General features: G+C 48.9%; 1 protein-coding gene and 1 pseudogene across 2 annotated transcripts in view; one reads left to right on the forward strand and one right to left on the reverse strand.

Annotated features, from left to right (window-relative positions):
- Positions 1–8,731: 8,731 nt before the first annotated feature.
- The window catches only part of MTA3 (metastasis associated 1 family member 3), a 158,883-nt gene continuing 146,375 nt past the window's right edge, over positions 8,732–21,239 (reverse strand). Inside the window, exon 17 of the mRNA XM_081254836.1 lies at positions 8,732–9,234. Within this exon, the coding sequence (XP_081110962.1) occupies positions 9,209–9,234 (26 nt within the window). The 3' untranslated portion in view covers positions 8,732–9,208. The remainder of the gene's footprint in view (positions 9,235–21,239) is intronic.
- On the forward strand, positions 14,660–15,527 carry LOC308628019 (hepatic leukemia factor-like; annotated as a pseudogene). The gene has a single exon. The product of its transcript is annotated as a hepatic leukemia factor-like (transcript).

The following is a 21,239-nucleotide window of genomic DNA, read 5'->3' on the forward strand; positions in this document are numbered from 1 at the left end:
TGGTCCTAACCTTGGTCCCAACCCACTGTGCCCCTCCCAGGACTTGTTCTCCATGTGTGAAATGGGAACAGTAACCCTGGCCCTTGCTCAACTCCAGGGGTTAGAGATGGAAATAACTGATACGCCAGAGCACTGAGTGAGGAAGGTAGTTATTACGGGGAGTGGGGAGGGGACAAGGGATGAGAGAGGATGGGGGGAGGGGAGGGGAGAGGGCAACTGTGTTGCAGTGCAGCGTTTTCTACTGGTGGGCGGGTACTGGCTGTGGTGGTACAAGGTGCGTGGGAGGTGGTACAAGGCTGAGCAGAGACCCTACTTCCTGCATTTGGCTTCTACATAGCATCTTGGTCCCTGGGACGGGCTGCAATATTCGGTGAACAGGTTGGGCAGCACCTCTCTCCCCTTCCTAATGGGACCCGCTGTCCCCTTGAGGGGTGAAAAAACGGCTTCCACGACTTGACCCCGGGGACTCGTGTGCAGGGGGTAGGCAGGCATGGCTGGGCTGACAGGCCTGAAGCCACCAATCATCCAGCATTTGCTGGGCACACACCACAGCCCAGACCCTAAGCCACAAAGTCAGACGAGAGGTCTCTGACCTTGAGCCCCGTCAGGCCAAGCCTGGGAGAGACAGACCTGCAAACGGATCAAATGCAACCCAAGCCAGTGGGATTGCGAGGTGGCAACGCACCGATGACAGCACAAGAGCACAGGGGGTGGAGTGGGGGGTGACAGGGGGTGATGCATGTGAGCTGAGTCTTGGAGGATGAGGAATGTAGCAAAGGGAACGGCGTCCCTGGCACAGGGAAGGGCATGAACAAGGGCACAGAGCCGTGAGAAGACTCGGTGTGCAAGGAAGGGTGAGGAGATCACTGGGGCAAGGGAGGAGGAGGCCTAGGGACAGAGTTAGGAGACAGGTGGGAAAGACAGGCTGGGCCCTGCAATCTCAGGAGCCTGGGAGGGTCCTGCAGACAACCCAGTAAGGCAGGAAAGGGAGTGTGTGTGAGGTTTTTAAGAAGCCGAGGATGATCTGTCTTGCATTTTGATCAGTTACTCTGCTAACAGTGTGGACAGACTGGTGAGGGGTGTGGGAGATGACCTGAGTAGGACCTGAGTAGGAAACGGTCTGTATTCCAAGCAAGGGCAGCGGCAGTCTGCAAAGGTACAGACAGAGAGGCACAGCCCACGTCAAGGAGAGAGGCAACTTTGTGGATGATGGGTGGACACTGACGCATTAAAGAAACAGGTGGTAGAGCAGGTTCATAGGAAAAGATACAGAGTTAAGACAAGTTGGAGGGGCTTGGAGGACCTGCAGGTAAACACGTGCAGCATCACACTTAGGGCTGGAGACTGGATTTCAGAATCTCCCTCTTACTGATGAGAGCTGACCTTACGGGGATGGATGGGGTCACCTGCAGGAGAATGAAGAGGACCAAGAACCATCCTTTAAAAAATCCCCACAAGTGAGGGACACACAAAAGAAGACCCAGTGAAGTGCCCAGAAGAAACCTTTAAGTAGGAAGAAAACCAGGAATGCAACAATAAAAAAGAGCATGAAAGAAGTAAAAAAAAAAAAAAAAAAAATTAAAAAGAGCCATCTTTTATGAGGGTGGAAGCCGAACATAAAACACTCAGACAGACTGCAAAGTGCCCCATGCAAGAATAAAGCATTCTCAAAAGTCCTAATTGCATGCTGAAGAAAGCTGATGTGAGAACCAAAGTATGTGTCTGACACTGTCTGGTCAAGCATCCTGGACCGACAGCCTGGATTAACACCGCATGGTCTGTGCTATTAAAAACAGCTTTCTGGGGACTTCCCTGGTGGCGAAGTGGTTAAGAATCCGTCTGCCAATGCAGGGGACACGGGTTCGAGCCTGGTCCGGGAAGATCCCACATGCCACGGAGCAACTAAGCCCATGTGCAACAACGACTAAGCCTGCGCTCTAGAGCCCCCGTGTTGCAACTACTGAAGCCTGCGTGCTTGGAACCCGTGTTCCGCAACGAGAAGCCACCACAATGAGAAGCCCGCGCACCGCAACAAAGAGTAGCCCCCGCTGGACGCAACCAGTGAAAACCCACACGCAGCAACAAAGACCCAACGAAGCCAAAAATAAATAAATAAATTTATATAAAAAAAACCAAAAACAAAAAAAACCCCCAGCTTTTCAAGAATAGATTGTCGTTTGTATAAAATTTAATTATATGCAAAACATGTTCTGTATTGGTTGTGGATTCATACATTTGTATTAATTGTATAAAATCATGCTTGGGATGAGAAACACCAAATTAAGGAAAGTGCTTACTTCTGAAATGGAGGGACACGGAAAGGGGGTATGCAGGTGACGACTACTACTATATCTGAAATTTATCCCTGTAAAAAATCTGGGGAAATGGCTGCAATATCTGAATGTTACTTAGCATTGCTCTGGGTAGAGAATAAAGGGGTCAATGTAATGAAGAGTACAAAGAAAAGTAACATGGGGACCACCGTGTCAAGCGCTCAAGAAAGCTCAAAGAGGATGACCAAAAGTGCTGGATTTGGCATTTAGGAGGTCTCTGGTGACCTTGTGATGGCAATCTCAGTGACAGGTTGGGGTGGGGGCAGAAGGGAAGCCATATAACCCACTGTAATGGGTCGAGGAATTAATGAGATTTGAAGGAATGGAGACAACTCTTCCCTCTTTCAACAGATTTGCTAGTAAAGGGAGATAAGCCTAGCTTCAGATGCAGCTGAGTAGAAGACAGATGTGGTGGTGGTTTGACTGTTCTGTGATGTTGACTGGATGGAGAATGTAACAGTCTGAGGAGAAGGGAGAGAGGGTGGAGATGAGGAGAGAGGGGAGAGAATGATGACAGAGCAATCATAAACACTCTGTCCCAGGCCCCATGCTAAGCACTTTACACACACTAACTTATTTAGTCCTGGAAGGTAGATACTATGATTCCCATCTTACAAATGAAAAAACTGAGGCACAGAGAGGTTGAGTATCTTGCCCAAGGTCATCCAGTAGTAAGTGGCAGTCTGGCCTGAGTCAGGACACTCTACTGCAAGCTCCTAAGGAGGGTGGGGAGAGGAGTGGATCCAACATGTGGGTACCAGGAGGGTCCTCTAGAGGCCGAGGGGCACAAGGGGAAGAAAGGTGAAGGGATCCTTGGAAGGCTTGGCTCTCAGGAGGTGAGAGCTTCAGGAGTAACAAAGGATTGGAACAGCTCGTTCTGGAAATAAGAAAACAAGCTCCTGAAGAACATATAAGTGGGCTGCTCAGCAAGCAGCCCAAGAGGCCTGGTGAGGTGGGTGCTCACAGCTCTACGGTAGCAACAGTGCCTGCAGGTTGGATGGTTTCCTCCAGCAACTCCCTGTAGTCCAGGAGCAAGATCAGAACAAATGGAAGATAAAACTTATCAGAAAGAAACCTCTTAAGAAATTGGACCAAGGACTTCCCTGGTGGTCCAGTGGTAAAGAATCTGCCTTCCAGTGCAGGGGACGTGGGTTCGATCCCTGGTCAGGGAACTAAGATCCCACATGCCGCAGGGCAACGAAGACCCAAGCAGCCAAAAAAATAAAGAAAATATATTTAAAAAATAAAAGTTTGACCATAAAAATCCAGTCCTGATGATGGATCTTAAGGCTGGTACACCTTGAGAGGTAGTGCATGTGACACTCTATAGGTGAGCTTCCAGAAAGAGGGAGGTATTTGGGTCAGGATAAAAAGTCTTTTTTTTTTTTTTTTTTAAGATTTATATATTATTTATTTCTTTATTTTTGCCTGAGTCGGGTCTTTGTTGCAGCACACGGGATATTCGTTGACGCATGCAGGATCTTTCATTGTAGTGCGTGGGCTCTTCATCGCAGTGCACGGGCTTCTCTCTAGTTGTGGCGTGCAGGCTCCAGGGCACGTGGGCTCTGTAGTTTGCGGCACGCGAGCTCCGTAGTTGTGGCACGCGGGCTTAGTTGCCCCGTGGCATGTGGGATCTTAGTTCTCTGACCAGGGATTGAACCTGCGTCCCCTGCATTGTAAGGTGGATTCTTTACTACTGGACCACCAGGGAAGTCCCAAAAGTCTTAATAAAAAGACACCAAGAACCACAACGTCAGGGATTTCATGGAGGGAGCTGCTGTGTTCTGCCTTGAGGGTCCCTCTGCGCCCACAAAACCTTCCCTGACCACTAGTCCAGCCTTGCTAGCCATCTCTCCTGGGACTACTACAAGTACCAGCACACCCTTGCCTTATCTACAATCTTTTCTATTGTCCAGTAAACTTGTGTGTGTATGTCTTGCTTCCCTAGTGAAGCTCTTGAAAGAAACTTGGTGTATCTTTTTAAAAACACCTCTCACAAATCCCAGCAAACAAGGGTTGCCAACAGGCATACCTCACAAAGGCTGGAGGGGTCCCAAGGGAGCCTATGATGGCCCTAGCACAGCAACTGAGGCACAGTCTACACTGCAGTCAAAAAGGTTTGAAACAACAAAATACTCAACAGAGAATAACTTCTACCAAGCCAGTTTCAGGGCCTGGGAAACAGTGAAGAATGCTGGGCATTTGGATCAGCCTCCTGATACCTTTTAAGTCAACTCAGACATGTTCGTTTCTGACTTTCAGAGCGGAGGAGGGCGAGATGCAGAAGAGGGTGCTGGGCTTCATCTGTGTAACATGCAGCTCCTGCGTCCACCTCACTGGCATGGGAGCCTTACTGTCAAAGCCCCAGGTGGGAGCACAGCACACTCCCTCAGCTCACCACAGGAGCGGCCTGGCACACGTCCTCCACCTGGCTCTAGGCACAGCAGCGCAAGAGTGATAGATGGGGCAAGGCCTGCCTGTTGCTTCTCATTCCTCCAGGCCTTGGGGACATGGTCAAAAGCCACCTGCTGGGGCAGCCTGGCCACATGAAACCTCCATGTCCTCAGGATGTGGTTTATAAGACAGCAGAAGAAAGTGCAGACCCTGGGGAAAGGCCTCTGAGCGTCTCCGTGTGGCTGGGGGGACATCAGACTAACCTGCCTGGCCTCAGAGCTACACAGGGGAGGAAGCAACTGATGCTGAGGGCTGGGGGCCTGCCCCTGCACCCAGCCTTATAGCTGAGCCACTGTCCCAGCAAAGGGCAGCATAAAACCAGATAGAATTTCCAGAAATTTATTGGAAACAGGATACAAATTGATTAGTAGATGGCATCTACTTACAGACAGACGGTCCACACTGTAATATCACGCTCTGAGTGAATTATCCTGGGTAAATACTCATGACCACTGATGCATGGTCTGGGCTGGTGTTCTCTGGCAGGGAAAACCAGAGATTGGGGGAAGAGGAATGGGGAGGGGTGGGCAGAAAACTGGGACGCAGCTTTCCTGAGGGGAATGGCGAGGTGGGGCTGCTAAATGGCTAAACCCCCCCAATGGAAAACTGGGGCAAGTGTTAAGAATAAAGTCCCCCCTGCCTCCCCAAAGCACTTTCCTGCCTAGGCAGAGTGAAAGAGAATCTACAAAACACATCTACCCTCACCAGGGTCTTAGGACAGCATGGGACATAAACACCAGGCTTGGATATGACACAGAGAGGACCAAGGCCATGCACGTCCTGGGCCTGTTTGCCCTCTGACCTGTGCCCCCACCCTCCCCTGCTCTGCTCTGAGTGGTGGGGGGCTGACCACAGGTTGCCTGTCCCCAGCTCCCAGGTCAGCTGGCTTCCAGCTGGGTTTAGCTAACAAGAGGCAGCTGCAGGAATCTGGAGAGCAGGAGGAAGTGAGAAGCCAGGCTGTTTCTGTTCCCTCTCTGCCTGGGGGGACCAGGCAGGGACCTGTTTCTGGCACAGACCATGCCTCTTCATGGCTCCAGCTCCCACTACATTGGCCCTCTGTGGTCCCAGGCCCCCACCAGTGGCTGTGACCCCCGAGATCCAGTAACATGGCCTCTCCCCTGTCCTACCAGCTGTGGTTTCCCATCTCCGGGTTGCCCCTCACTCCCCTGTCTGGCATCTCAGCTCTTCTTGTTTCTGTATTAAACGATTCCCTGGATTAAAACACCTCTGGGGTTTTTTTTTGTTAATTTACTTATTTTTGGCTGTGTTGGGTCTTTGCTGCTGCCCGCCGGCTTTCTCTAGTTGCAGTGCGCGGGCTTCTCATTGCGGTGGCTTCTCTTGTTGCAGAGCGTGGGCTCTAGGAGCGCAGACTTCAGTAGTTGTGGCACACGGCCTTGGTTGCTCCGCGGCACGTGGGATCTTCCCGGACCAGGGCTCCAACCAGTGTCCCCTGCACTGGCAGGCGGATTCTTAACCACTGCGCCACCAGGGAAGTCCCCAAACCCCTGTTTTAAATACACAGACTGATTCTGTTTTCCTGGCTGGAGGCCGATAGAGACCAGGCTGGGGACTAGGCACAGTTGTGAGAGGCAAGCTAAAAACCACTGTGTCCCCCTCCCTTGCACCACCTTGGGGATGCAGGGGGGCGGGCGATGACGGGGGGAGAGGGAAGATGGCTTGCGGGCTTCTGCATCCTTGTCCAAGGGAGCACAGACCAGGCTCAGCACAGCACCACTGTGCACGTCTGCTGGGAGCTGTGCAGACGGGTTCTGCATGTCACCCCACAAGCTCACTGCTCACAGCGGTGACATGCCACTGACACCTACAATGGTGACACTGTGGCCCCAAGAAAGGGGGTGGCTGGGAAACCCTCTCCACACCAACTGCTCAGGTGGCAAAGGCAGATACTAGAGGCTCCTTGGCGTCCCTCGTCCATTCCCTGGAGGTTCAATGCTGGGGGACTTTCCAGAGGTGCAGTTAGAGCGTGAGATCTTTAGCATCCTCCCTGAAAGAGAACGGGGCTGCAGAACCAGGAGCTTTTACTACACGGTGAAGGAAGAACTTCATGTGGCTCAAAATGAGCTGCGCGTGGGCCTCCCTGGTGGCGCAGTGGTTGAGAGTCCGCCTGCCGATGCAGGGGATACGGGTTCGTGCCCCGGTCTGGGAGGATCCCATATGCCGCGGAGCGGCTGGGCCCGTGAGCCGTGGCCGCTGAGCCTGCGCGTCCGGAGCCTGTGCTCCGCAACGGGAGAGGCCACAACAGTGAGAGGCCCGCATACCACAAAAAAAAAAAAAAAAAAAAAAAAAAAAAAAATGAGCTGCGCTTGTCCCACAGCTAAACATGAACTGGAACCGGGCTAGGCCTCCCTCTTCTTCCTTCAGACCCAGCCTGGCCCCGGTCTCCAAATCTCCTGGCCTGGGGAAGGAGGGCCTCCCCGCAACAAGCTGACGGCAGAGTCACGGGCGGCTAATTGCTCCTTTAACCACGAGTCACCATTTCACGTGGGTCAGGAGAGGAAAGGGAAAGGGTGGGGGAGTCATTCCACCTTCTATGTCCACGTGTACAACAAATCCAGGGCAGGGCACAAGGACACAGCTTTGCCGTGTCTCTTTCTTTAGAGGAGAACGTGGCACGTGACAGGGGATGCGAGAGCTGGTTGCCTTCTCTCCCTGGGTCTTTTCAGAAAGAGCTTCTCTGTGGGACCCCGAGAGCAATGCCTGCCACCCTGCCCGGCTCACTGAGCACCTCAGACACAGGCCCACCCACCAAGCCAAGAGCCGGAACAGCTCCAGGAGTTGGCAGTGGTGAGAATGTCCCCAGGGTCACCCCGCCAAAGCCTACGATGAGAACCGACCCCTCCCGGGAAGAGGAGCCAAGATGACTGCAAGACTGGAAAAGGAAAAGGCAGCTCAAGCTCCGAGAGTCGCCCTCAGCCATCACACATCACATCCTCTCTGCTGAGCTGAACCCACCCTCTGCGGATCTAGACATCTAGAGGGTCATTGTCCTTTTAGGGCTGCCGCACTCTGCTTGGGGGGCGGTGGGGTGTTCAGCTCAATTGGAGCCACTCTGTCCTGCAACCACCTGGCCATGCGGGGCGCCTACTACCAGCCACCCGGCTGTCTCCCAGCTGAAGACTCCAGGCATGGCTGGGAGGTCAAACTCCAGCTGTCTTTCACACTGCTGGGACCCTGTGCCCTGCAGCCTGAACCTGCAAACAGAGGCAGGGCAGTGGCCAGACTCACACCTGCTCAGGGAGCCAGTGGGGACTAAGTTATTCCTGTCCCCGTGGCTGTGTACGCAGAGCCGCAGGGCACTCTGCCTGTGATGCCAGCAGGGCCAGTGCCGAGCGCAGACAGGAGAAACCAGGTCGCAGGCAGGTCTCCCGGGGCCCAGGCACAGGGGCTCACAGATATGTTTGGGTTGGAAGGGTCGGGGGGGCTCATGGGGTCATACACACAGACTCACCCGCAGACACAGTTCTCTCACTTCACCCTTCTAGGCCACGCAGACTCCACCTGCTTAAAATCAACCTGGGTGACTGAGACTCACAGAAGGGCCGACCTGGCTGCAGCTGCTCGTCAGCTGCTTTGGCTGTGAAGGCACAGGGCAGGACACGATGGTTGGTCACCGCGATACCCACACGCAGCTCAGGTTAGCACCTGCTCTTGCTGGAGCTGCACGGAACCGAGCAGAAGGCCAACCGCTCTCCAAAGACAAAATACAGAGGACATGAAGAGTGCACAGGCTTCCCAAAGACGACTTTCTTATGTTTTGTCAGAACCGTAGGTAATTCTGTACCTTGGCGGGGGTGGGGGGGAGGGGGGTCAAATACAGGACGTGGTGGGTGAAGGACAAAATTTCCCCATTAAAAAAATGGGGAATGAAGCCTATTGAGGTCAAAGCTGAGTGACAGTGACAGCAAGGATGTGGGGAAATATCATGAACTGCATAAACACTGGCACATTTCTTAAGAAAAATCCATTCAGAAAGATGCCATGTCCCTCGTGTACACATCCACACAGCTGATGACAGAGCTGAGCTGGCACATGCAGGGCAGCAGCGGCTCTGAGCCCGCAGCAGCCCCACTGCCCCAGGAGCCGCAGTGCCCAGGGTGCGCAGCGCTGGAGAAGTGGGGACGTGGAGTGGCTCCCCGAGCCCCTCGATTCCCCAGGCAGGTCCCCCCCTGGGGCAGCAAGGTCTCTGAGAGGAAAGCAAGGTGACACTGATTCACACGAGGAGACACAGCCTTGGGGACGTACACTCCTGCAGTCTCTTCCCCTGCCCCATCGAGTCTCCATGGGGCGCGTGGAAGTCTCCCACTGAATTGCTCTGGGAAGGGGGCTGCCTCGTGGCATGGCCGTAAACATCAGCAGAACAGAGTAGCAAGTCTTGGATTATAGGATTAAACAGGGATAGCTCAGTCTGACACGCAGCATGTGAATTCTGGAAAAGGAAAGAAACAGGGTCGAAGTTAAACAGGTTCCGATGACAGAGGCAAGGTGAGAGGAAGGGTGGATCAGGCCTCCCACCACCACCACCATCACAACCTTCAAGGAAAGGAGGTCGGGCATTGATTCAAATGAAAGCTCGCAATGCCGTTTAGGGGTGGACATAAGGAAAGTTTAATTGAGGCCAAGAAGATATGTGAATGACACTGAAGTACCTTAAAAGCTGGGATTTGGATGGGCAGGTGTAGTGGTTACCGGCAAGGCACTGCAACACACCAGGCAAGTGCTGACACGCGTATCAGAGCAACATCACGGAACCTCTCTGACTGGATGCTGAGAAATGGGGAACACAACTGGCCTGCAGGAGGCACACCCTGATCTGAGGTAACCACAACTAATCATATGATGTGGGGGCTTCCCTGGTGGCGTAGTGGTTGAGAATCCGCCTGCTGATGCAGGAAACACGGGTTCATGCCCCGGTCCGGGAAAATCCCACATGCCGCGGAGCGGCTGGGCCCGTGAGCCATGGCCGCTGAGCCTGTGCATCCGGAGCCTGTGCTCCGCAACGGGAGAGGCCACAACAGTGAGAGGCCCACGTATCGCAAAAAAAACAAAAACAAAAAACAAAAAATCATATGATGTGGGCACGCGGAGGCTGGGGACACATTTTTCTGCAGAAGGGGAGTGAACTCAAACACCCACAGTGTCACAGTGTCTGTCGTTCCCACCCCCTCCACTTGCCCCCAAACCTTCAACTCTCCTGTCCCAGAGCTGGGCATCCAGACACTCTCAAGAGAAACAAGTAAATGAAAAGGAGAAGTGCTGGCAAACTACGTCACCATCTGGTGTTACACAGTAGGTTGTGAAAACTTTTGCTTGGTGATCAGGAAAGTGGCTGGGAGGGAAGTGGGGGGTGTCTGCTGAGATGGGATCAGCTGCTCGGGCCAAGGCAGGGCTCAGATACTCTCTCTCATCACACGCTCTGCAACCAGGAGAGGACACAGGGTTAGGACACAGGGACGCTCACCTTCACAGCCTCCCGCCATCCTGAGGAAGGTCTGCAGGATAGAGCAGAGCTGCGCCTTCACTTCATGAGCCTTTCTAGAATAGGGGAGATATATGCACACAGCCTGGTATTTGATAGGGCTCAGCACGTATGTGTTAAATTAAACCCCAGACAATTCAGTTCAGGACTGGGCTAACTTGCTTTATTGATAGGTTACGGAACTGCCTTATTTAACTTTCACCAGAACCTTGTGAGAGCCATTAAGGTTAGGAACTTGCTCAAGGTCACAGGGCGAGTAAGTTGAGGAGTCAGGATGTGAATGCAGATCTTCTTAATTCAGGTAAAGGTTTTCCTACTACTCCAAGCCGCCCCATTCTCCATCCATCTCAGTAAGACCATACTGCCCTCTTCAGTGTCTAAATTAAGGGTTATGTGTGTGTCAGTATCTCCAGTATCTCTCAGAAGCCTCTCTCTTTTTGTCCACCCCGCTATGGAATTAAGCCATCTGCCAGAAGAGTCGCTTGTAAATAGTTTTCCAAGTTTCTGACCTGCCATGGTAAATTATGCTTTCTTTTATCTGTGCTAAACTTACCTGCTCCAGGTTCAAAAGCAACCCTCTCCTCCCAGCAGCTCGGGATCTGGCATCCAGGATCTGGCATCGGGATCTGGCATCACACCTGCCTTCTCCACACTGGCCATGGTTTTAAGTTGAAATATGTCACCTCTTTGCATTCTGGGCTGAAGAATCCCAGTGCTTACCACCCGCCCTTGTACCGCTTCAAGTCTCCCTGCTCAAAGCTTCCTCAGCCCCACTGTGTTTCCTTGAAGCAAGGAACCAGAGCCACGTGCAGGGTCCCAGATACATAGGCCCCCAGCATGGCAGAGGGCCCCAGGAAAAGATCTATACCCCTTCTCAGGTCTCCTTCCTAGATGATGTAGCCCAAATCATTTCCCTTTATGCTTATAAATAAATTCTCAAATGTATCGACCTACATATGCTACTTTGGTCTATACTAACCCTGATTCATAAGCTTTTTTTTTTTCCTAACAAAATTTTCCCTTTTGGTTTGACTATTCAGAAGTACATGAAGTCCATGGACTTGGAGATTCTGCACTCTAACCAACTGATGCAATGGGAACAACCTTTTTTAAGGTTTCCAGCTACTGGCGTCTGAGTTAATTTCCCTCCCTTCTGAAACCCAGAGGAGAAACCATTATCAGGATTTTGGAGCCCAGAAAGCAGATAAACAAGTGACAACAGACTATGCACTCAAGAAATCCAAAGCTGAAGATGGCAGTGTGAAAAGCTGAGAACCCAGTTTATACAAAGGAACTGACACCAGACACCTCTGGAAGTGGGGGAGGTAGACTGCAGTAAGGGTTAGTTGACGGCTGTTTGAGAAGCTGCTGGACTCCTAGAAGCTCTCCTGACTCCATACCCCTAGGCAACTGCCCACCTCCCATAAGTCCGGATGTTTATTCTCTAAAGAGGACCAAACAGAGGGTCTCAGGCCTAAGGGACACAAGGCACCAAGCGCAGTTGAGGGCAGAGCTACCGATCCCCAAACTGAGGGATCAAGTGAACATATGCCTACTGAATGGTGAGACCGCCAGCCTTCTTCCCCTAGAGTTCCCAGAAAGCAGGTAGCCAAAACTTTATTCTCTGGAAAAGAGACTGCGCTGTGGTCTGATTGTCTGTGTTCCACATAATTCCTATGTTGAAATCCTAATGCCCAATATGATGGTATTAGAAGGTAGAGCCTTTGGGAAGTGCTTAGGTCATGAGGGTATAACCCTCATGAATGGGATTAATGCTCTTATAAAAGAGACCCCACATGCTCCCTAGCTCCTTTCATCATGTGATGACACAGCAAGAAGATGGCAGTCTGCAACCTGGAATAGGGCCTTTGCCAGAACCCAACCATGCTGGCACCCTGATCTTAGACTTCCCTGCCTCTAGAACTGTGACAAATTCCTGTGGTTTATAAGCCACCCAACTGTAGTATTTTGTTACAGCAGCCTGAATGGACTCAGATAGATGGGAAGAACCTTCTCTGGGAAACTTGACCAGTCTGTAGAAAAAGACCTGAAGATATTGGCATTTGGGCCACCCAACAAACAGCTCGGCCTGATCACCATACTGTGAAGTGCACTACAGGCTCAAGCACAGAGCTTTCATCTTATTTTAGTCTCCTACTCTTAAACATTATTACACAACCAAAGGTCATCAGGAAGAAACCTCTAACACAAATATTAGAGACCAAAACAAACAAAGAGAAGAACACAAATTGGAAGACATAGATTATTCATGGAGAAGAAAACTTAAGAAACGAAAAACACTATCATTAATATCCTCAAAGAAGTAAGGAAAGATACAGTCTCCACAAAACACAAACAGTATACTATTAAAAATAGCTTTATAGGGTTTTTAAAATCTGTGCTGGAACAACATGTGCTGGCTTTAGAGATGTGATAAGAATCATTCTATTTTGAGTTTAATAAAAATAGAAAAATTCATTTATAAAACTAAAAACAGATTGGGACTGACACATACACAATACTATATATAAAATTGATAACTAATAAAGACCTTATAGCACAGGGAACTTTACTCAGTACTCTGTAATGGCCTACATGGGAAAAGAAGCTAAAAAGAATGGATATATATATATATATATGTATATATATATGTATAGCAGATTTACTTTGCTGTACACCTGAAACTAACACAATATTGTAAATCAACTATGATCCAATAAAACTTAAAAAAAAAAAATCTTGTTTTCCAAATTATATATGAGGAGCAGCTTAAGGGGAATTCTAGTAATTATGTATTTTCAGACTCAGTTCTAAAATAAAATGTAAACTTTTCTCTCCATAAAAAAAAATGCATACATACATACATGTACGTGTGTGTACGTCTGTGTGTGTCTGCGTATGTGAAAAATAAAAGGCTATTTTTATTTTATTTATTTATTTATTTTTATTATTATTTTTTTTGCAGTACGCGGGCCTCTAACTGTTGTGGCCTCTCCCGTTGTGGAGCACAGGCTCCAGACGCGCAGGCTCAGCAGCCATGGTTCACGGGTCCAGCCGCTCCACGGCACGTGGGATCTTCCCAGATCGGGGCACGAACCCGCATCCCCTGCATCGGCAGGCGGACTCTCAACCACTGCGCCACCAGGGAAGCCCCCAAAAGGCTATTTTTAAACCTTTAAAAAAAAAAGACTAAAAACAGGAGAAAAAGAAATCTGGTGTGTTCATATTAATATCAGACAAAATAGATGAATTTAACAGAAATAAAAAGGATCATTTCATAGTGATAAAAAAGGTCAAAAAGACATAAAAATTCTAACTACATACTCAATAACAGAATTTCAAAATTACATGAAGTAAAAATTGGCAGACTTAAAGGGAGAAATTAGACAGATCTGGTTGGAATATAAAGTTGAGTAAAGTAGTACTCTCCAGAAAGTAGAGAAAAAAGATGCAGGGAATGAAAACTGGAGAGAAACAAGAAGAAAATTAGAAGAGCAATGCAGGAGGCCCGACATTTTGCTCCTTTTTTCTGCTGTCTGGTCCCAGATGCCTTACATTTAATCAGCCCTATCTCCCCAGGACTCACTCTTGGCCTTGCTCACTGACTGCCCCAGAGGGGTTCCTGTAGGCGCTCAGTGCCGCTGCAATCAGACCATCACGGAAAGGGTCTTCTCAGATATCTTCTTAGGAAGCTCCATCTAATAACGAAGCTGCCTTCAAGCTTGCTCTTTAGTTTTACATTAATTACTTTTCATATTCATGTATATGTAAATAGTCGCTGATAAAAATAAATATTTGGTTGAGGGAGGAAAACGCATAAATTATAACTCATGTTTTCTGAGCTTTAAGAGTGCTCAGTCATCTGGAAGGGAAAACAGGAAACACTGAAAGAAAATAATGAGCAAGGTTGGGAAGCTTAAAATAAACCCAGTGGGAGTCTCCAGATCAACTAGGCTGTGACAAATCCTTCCATTTTCACTGCCCCTGGGGCTCTTCAGATTCCGGAGACTTCTGCTCACTTCTTCACTGGGATCTAAAGAGACTGTGGGCGGTGGGCCGCGGGGGCCCCCGACGCTGGGAGGGGGTGGGGTGGGAGGGTGCGGGGAGGAGGAGGGGTGGGGAGGGGGAGGGGTGGGAGGGCGCGAGGCAGCGGTTGGTGCGGTGCCTTCTGCCCTCTGCAGCCGTCTGCGTCTTTTTTCTTTCCTTTTCGCAATTTTGAACATTTTACAAGACGAGGGGTTCGAGGCAAGTGAGAGCATCCTGCACGTCGTGGAGGCGCCCACGGGCACTTGGCGCGCTCCCTGGGGACTGTACTGGGAACCTAAAAGTTTTTTGTTTTTATATTTTTATGCAGATGTATTTATATTTTTATGCAGATGTATTTATAAAGACATAGGTAATTTTTTTCCCTCCTTGTCTCCACCGCCTTGAAAGCGAGAACTTTTGGCAAAGGACGGAGGAAGAAGCTCAGCAACATTTTGGGGGGAGGTTGGGGTTGTTTTTTTTCAAGAAAAAAATATTTGAGTGCATAGCGATGGAGAAAACGTCCCGACTGCTCCCACTGAATCCCACCTTTACCCCACCTCCCTACGGTGTGCGTGCTCAGGTCCTTGCTGGAGAACTCGCTGAAGCTCCCCCTTCCATCACGAAGACGCATTTAGTAAAGATAAAGACAAGGAAAAGAAGCTGGATGATGACAGTAAGAGCCCGACGGTCCCCCAGTCAGCATTCTTGGGACCCACCTTATGGGACAAAACCCTTCCCTATGACGGAGATACTTTCCAGGTGGAATACATGGACCTGGAGGAGTTTTTGTCGGAAAATGGTATTCCACCAGCCCGTCTCAGCATGACCACAGCCCTCAACCTCCCGGGCCACAGCCTGCTTCCTCAGCTGCCCCCTCCGTCATGGACCTCAGCAGTCGGACCTCTGCACCCATTCACTCTGGCATCCCATCCCCAAACTGCATGCAGAGCCCCATCAGACCAGACCAGCTGTTGCCAGCCAACCGCAATACTCCGAGCCCCACTGACCCTGACACCATCCAGGTCCCGGTGGACTATAAGCCAGACCCGGCTGACCTTGCCCTTTCCAGCATCCCCGGGCAGGAAATGTTTGACCCTTGCAAACCCAAGTTCTCTGAGGAAGAACTGAAGCCACAGCCCGTGATTAAGAAAGCTCGCAAAGTCTTCATCCCAGATGATCTGAAGAGCACTGGAGGAAAAAGTACCTGGCAGATTTAAGTCACTGCTGTCATCCAATACTTCAGATTACCTTCAGTGATGCAGAATCATAAAATGTCCATGTTTTGGGACTTCCCTGGTGGCGCAATGATTAAGAATCCACCTGCAGGGACTTCCCTGCTGGCGCAGTGGTTAAGAATCTGTCAGCCAATGCAGGGGACACAGGTTCAAGCCCTGGTCTGGGAAGCTCCCACATGCCGCGGAGCAACTAAGCCTGTGTGCCACAACTACTGAAGCCCGCGTGCCTAGAGCCTGTGCTCCGCAACAAGAGAAGCCACTGCAATGAGAAGCCCACGCACTGCAACTAGAGGAAGCCTGCGCTCAGCGACAAAGACCCAACGCAGCCAAAAATAAAAAAAATAATAATCAATAAATAAATTTATAAAAAAAAAACAAAACTCCAAGGTACTTTGATATGTTTAATCAGGTTATAACATTATACCTTGGGACAGGAGACCAGAGGTGAGTCCAGGGGCACTCAATGTTCTTCCATAAAAAATGGTTTAGTCTTTTGAAATGACATAAAAATTTTGACAGAAGGCAGCATGGACCGAAGCATGCCGAGGAGCACCATCAGCCGCTCCTGGCAGTCTATTTTTATTGAGATTTGTGAAGACAGCAGATGCATTCCCAGAGCTCTCTCACTGGTACAATGGCCCTCACCACCACCCATTTCCTAGGGTGGGAAACAAACAGAGCTGCTGAATCACTGATTTCAGAAACAAGTCATCAAAAGGACAGTCTTCACACACCAGATCATAATATTATACTTAGAGGCATCCACATTAGATACCCTCTTCATGGTGTAAAGACATTGAGAAATGATGTTACTCAATGCAGAAAACGAATAAGAAAAATAACGATCTGCAGTATACTCACATACCACAGGGGAAATAAGCCAGAGGAGAGCAGATTAAAAAGAAGTTTATTGTACAATTCATCAACTTCCTCTCTCAGATGACCTGACTCTGTCCCACTGAAAACTCACCTCTCTTCTGAGCCTATTCCTTTGGTTCTCCTGACACACTGAGTCCTGCTTCAGTAGTACCCTTGGGACAAAAGCCATGCCATCTCAGAGAAAGGTTAAGAGCACCTCCAGCTGATGCTCCCTTGGTCTGTATCACTACACAGCAGAAGCTATTCTCAAGGGTCCCCATTTGATAAAGATGGAGACATAGCAGGAAGTCCCCTCGTCCCTGTGCAGTGCAGTGGAAGATCTGCTGATTGACCAAAACTCAAGCATCTTGACACGGGGTGGGGAGGGGATCCCAGGGCATCTCCTTAGGGGGTCAGGAGAGGGTGAGAGATGCCTGTACAGCCCCTCTGCCCCTCTCATCTCTGGAGTCTTTTCTGACCCAGCCTTTACTCTGAAAAAGATTTCGCTGCCTCAGGATGATGGTGTTCCATCCCCTTTGCCATAGGATCTCTAATCACAGGAACCTACAGAAAGCTGAATGAGCCCTCTTTATAAACCTAATTTTGTCTTTAATACTCTTCTAAATAACTTAAGGGCAACTTTTCTTTATAGATACTGGCCCCTTTTATGTGCAAATATACATTGGAACATACTGATTTACCTTCAAGCAAATCCAAGAGTCATTTTTTTGAGAATCACAACTTTAGGTAAGAAATCAATGTAATTATAAGGAAAGTATTGACATTTTATTTACATACAATTCACATATGACTACAAAAACTTTGGTTGATATTGTAACAATTTTCAAAATAGAACATTAATAATAGTTCTTCTTTAAAGGAGGGGATGGAATCTTAACACTTAATGAACACCTACGATGTGTCAGAGTCAATGCTGGGAATATCATATAATTTAATTAAAACACATCTCACCTTTAAGTGATTGTGGCTTTCCTCTATTTCTTTTTTCTCCCCTCTCTCTGACACGAATATAGCTCCTATCCCCTAAGTTCCAGAAAAAGGAGGGGGTACGATATGGGCAGAGGAGCTTCACAGAGGCAGGAGATGGAGGTGACGGCTTTGATTAGACAATAATGGCTTACCCTTTGCAGTCTGAGCAAAGAAAAATTGCTCTACATTCCTCTCTGTATTTGCAGACACAAACCCATCTCCGATACACAGAAAACAGAAACATCTCCCAGGTACGTGCTACACTCAACACACAGATCAGGGGTGCTTATTTACCCAGTGGAAACAACCTTAGACATGGAGTTTATATCTCATCTCTGCTACTTGTTAGCAGTGTGACTTTGGGCAAATCCCTTCACCTCTTTGAGCTTCAGTTTTTTTCAGTATTAAAATGCAGGTTATAACACCTACCTCATAAAAGTGTTTGGAAGATCAAGTGGTATAAAGTAGGTGAAAATTTTTAATCATTATAACAACACCGTTAAGGCAAATGAAATCTGTACTTTACAGAAGAGGGGAAAGAAAAAAAAAAAGGTTAAGGAAACCAAGTGATTTACCCAAAGCCACGTAAGAAATAATCAGAGAAGCCAGCAATTAATCCCTTCCGACTCTGAACAGTCAGATGTGCTTTTTTCCAAGGCACAGACAAATTCCATCTCCCCTGCCGCCCTCCCTTTTGGGCTCTCAGACATGGAAATTAATGCCTCTTCTATCCCCACTGATCTCAGGGCCTTCTCTCTTCACAGCCACCTGGTGTTAGCCAAGTCAGCCAAATGTGGTAGATACTTGGTTTGCTGGCATTAGGAATGTCATCAAAGCATCTGTAAGTCAGAAAAGGAGACAGGATTTGGAAAGCACCACGACGGCATGTGGCGCACCACTGGACCTACAGCCTGACAGGAAAGGCTGAAAGTAGGGGGACTGACACGGATCTGGGTAAGTCTACACTGACTCCAAAAAATGAGGCTTCTTATGTAGGCAGGTTTTGTTTTTTACCCTTGGAATTTAAGCTCCATTAGGACAGTCACAGAGGCCTGTGTGTGGCTGGGTGCCACAGGTTAAGAGGACACAGAGTGCTGACTTCCAGCCCCCAGGCATACCAGGGCCTTTAAAGGACCAGGGCCAGGGCCAGGTGAAAGACAGTGACTTCCAGAAGATAAGAAGGAGCTGTCCATCTTTTTTTTTTTAATGTCAGGTAAAATCCTTTCTACTAGCAGAAATCCAGAGACTCTTTTCCCATTATGAAGAACCTCCAACTGAGGGTGGAGGCTGAGCAAAGGGGGCAAGCTGCTAAGAAGGGGACAGGAAGCCCTAAAGCTGAAAGACCTGGATATTTCAGTACAATCAGGCTTTGCTTCCAGTTAGATTAGTTCTGCCCACCGACATCCTGTGTGGTTGCTCATCTGTCTGACATGCTGATAATTACAGCACTGCTAATTGATTTTATTATTGGATCACACAGGGCAAAGCTCTTCCATGAATTTGTCCCTATCAATTCCAGTGTATAATGGTATTAACTCTCCCATGAAAACTCACTATTAGCCTAACATTTTTTTCTAGTACTTTGAGCTCACCTTGGAAACTCACATTAGTCAGGATCTTATATCCTGAGGAAACAAGAAACAGATGCATTATCCCAAGGAAAAGGTCCACAGGGAATACAAAAATGGGGACATTTTAAAAAATATGTGTTTCTGTTCCACTGTTGCCTCTCAGCTCCATGTCCATCCACTTAAACTCAGCTTTTCGATTCTGGGTGGGGTTGGGACTCCGTAAATCCATTTCAACTCTGCCATCCAGATCCCTGTTGCACCAGCAGGGGGTGCCCGAGGGCACCTACAAGGCTGGGGGCCTGGCAAGAGGCTTGCTCCTTCCTGCTCCCGTCGGCATCACTCCGAGGAGCAGCAGCAGTGTGTGTCGGTTCCCAGTTTTTCTTCACACTCCCAGAACCAGCCGCATCACACTTTCTGAGTGATGCCAGCACCGACAGAGCAGCACCCTTTCCTCAAGGGTCTGAGTTCCAGCTCCTTGGGCTTCTGGCTGTAATAACCCCAACTTGTCCCTTTTGCTCTCGCAGCTCTAGTGATGGTGGCTGTTTCCTGTCCCCCGGCCCATGCTCCCCATTTACCTATTCTGTCCTTCAATATCTGTCATATTGATTTCTGATATTACAAGAGCTGTTAAAATAACTTCCGTAGTTTCTACTTTGCTGATTAATACAGCACGTTTGAGAGCCTCAACTTCATTTATAACAGTGGTTAAAAGAGCAGACTCTGGGGCTTCCCTGGTGGCGCAGTGGTTGAGAACCTGCCTGCCAATGCAGGGGACACGGGTTTGAGCCCTGGTCTGGGGAGATCCCACATGCCGTGAAGCAACTAGGCCCGTGAGCCACAACTACTGAGCCTGCGAGTCTGGAGACTGTGTTCCGCAACAAGAGAGGCCGCGACAGCGAGAGGCCTGCGCACTGCGATGAAGAGTGGCCCCCGCTTGCTGCAACTAGAGAAAGCCCTCACACAGAAACGAAGACCCAAAAATAAATAAAGAAAGAAAGAAAAAAAAGAGCAGACTCTGAAATCAGTCACACCCGGATGGGAACCCCAACCCATTTACGCAGTACTTGGTAACTCTGGAAGAGTTAATTCACCTCTCTCGGTCTCATTTTTCTTAATCACTTTCATTTATTCAACTAACATTTATTGAGCACCCCCCAAGTTCCAGGCACTGTGCCAGGCAGTAGAGATACCATGTTATGCAAAACAGTTAAGTCCCCTGACTTGGAACCTTCTGTCAATGGAATCAGATGAGATAATGCAGGTAAGGCACATGTCATCAGCCTTCCTCTCTGTACCATGACAGGGGAGCAAAGACAAATGGGTCTTGAAAAAAGTGTAACATCTAGGTCTCTTCAGAAAATGAGACAATGTCTTTTCCTCAACAAGGCTGAAGGTCTCAGTCAACATAACACCAGGGATTCATTGTGTGCCCTGTCCGTTCCTCCTGTTCAGAGCAGAGAAGCAATGACCTCGCAAAAGTATTCATTCAGAAGGAAATGGGACAAACAGCCCTAGAGAGGAAACACTACATAATGGCATTTTTTAGAAATTCCAAAGAGACAGGTTCCTGTTATACAAGGAAAGAACAAAAGGAGCTGCAATGCAGGAGTAGGACTGGGCCCAGAATGACCATGACCATGGGGTGTGAGTGGAGAAAGATAGAAAGCTGCTGTTCCAGCATCAGTCACAGCGAGAGTCTTTTTACCATAAAGAATATATAAATATCAAATAAACCAGAACTTACTTTCTGCAGTAGGACTATATACCTAGACAGTTCAGGGAGGTGATAAGATGGAAAAGAAAGTTTCTTTATTCCATTTAAGCCTTAACCTAAAGGTCCCATGCTGTGGGCAAGGAAAAGCTGGAAAGAAATCCAATCTCCACAGTTTGACACAGTCCTTCCTTGGACTTCTTCTGACTAGACATCAGGCATATTGAGGCAAGGATGGCCGATGTCCTCATTAGCAAGGAAGTATTTCTGCAAGACTACTGTGCAGCTAAATTCTTGAAAGCTCAGTGCCTGGAACTTGGTGGGTGCTCAATAAACGCTGGTTGAATAAATGAAAGTGATTAAGAAAAATGAGACCTAGAGAGGTGAATTAAATCTACAACACAGGGCTTCCCTGGTGGCGCAGTGGTTGGGAAGTCCGCCTTCTGATGCAGGAGACACAGGATTGTGCCCCGGTCTGGGAAGATCCCACATGCCGCGGAGCGGCTGGGCCCATGAGCCATGGCCGCTGAGCCTGCGTGTCTGGAGCCTGTGCTCCACAGCGGG

Source organism: Mesoplodon bidens, assembly GCF_964165515.1.
Source record: "Mesoplodon bidens genome assembly, chromosome: 14".
Taxonomy (NCBI): Eukaryota; Metazoa; Chordata; class Mammalia; order Artiodactyla; family Ziphiidae; genus Mesoplodon; species Mesoplodon bidens.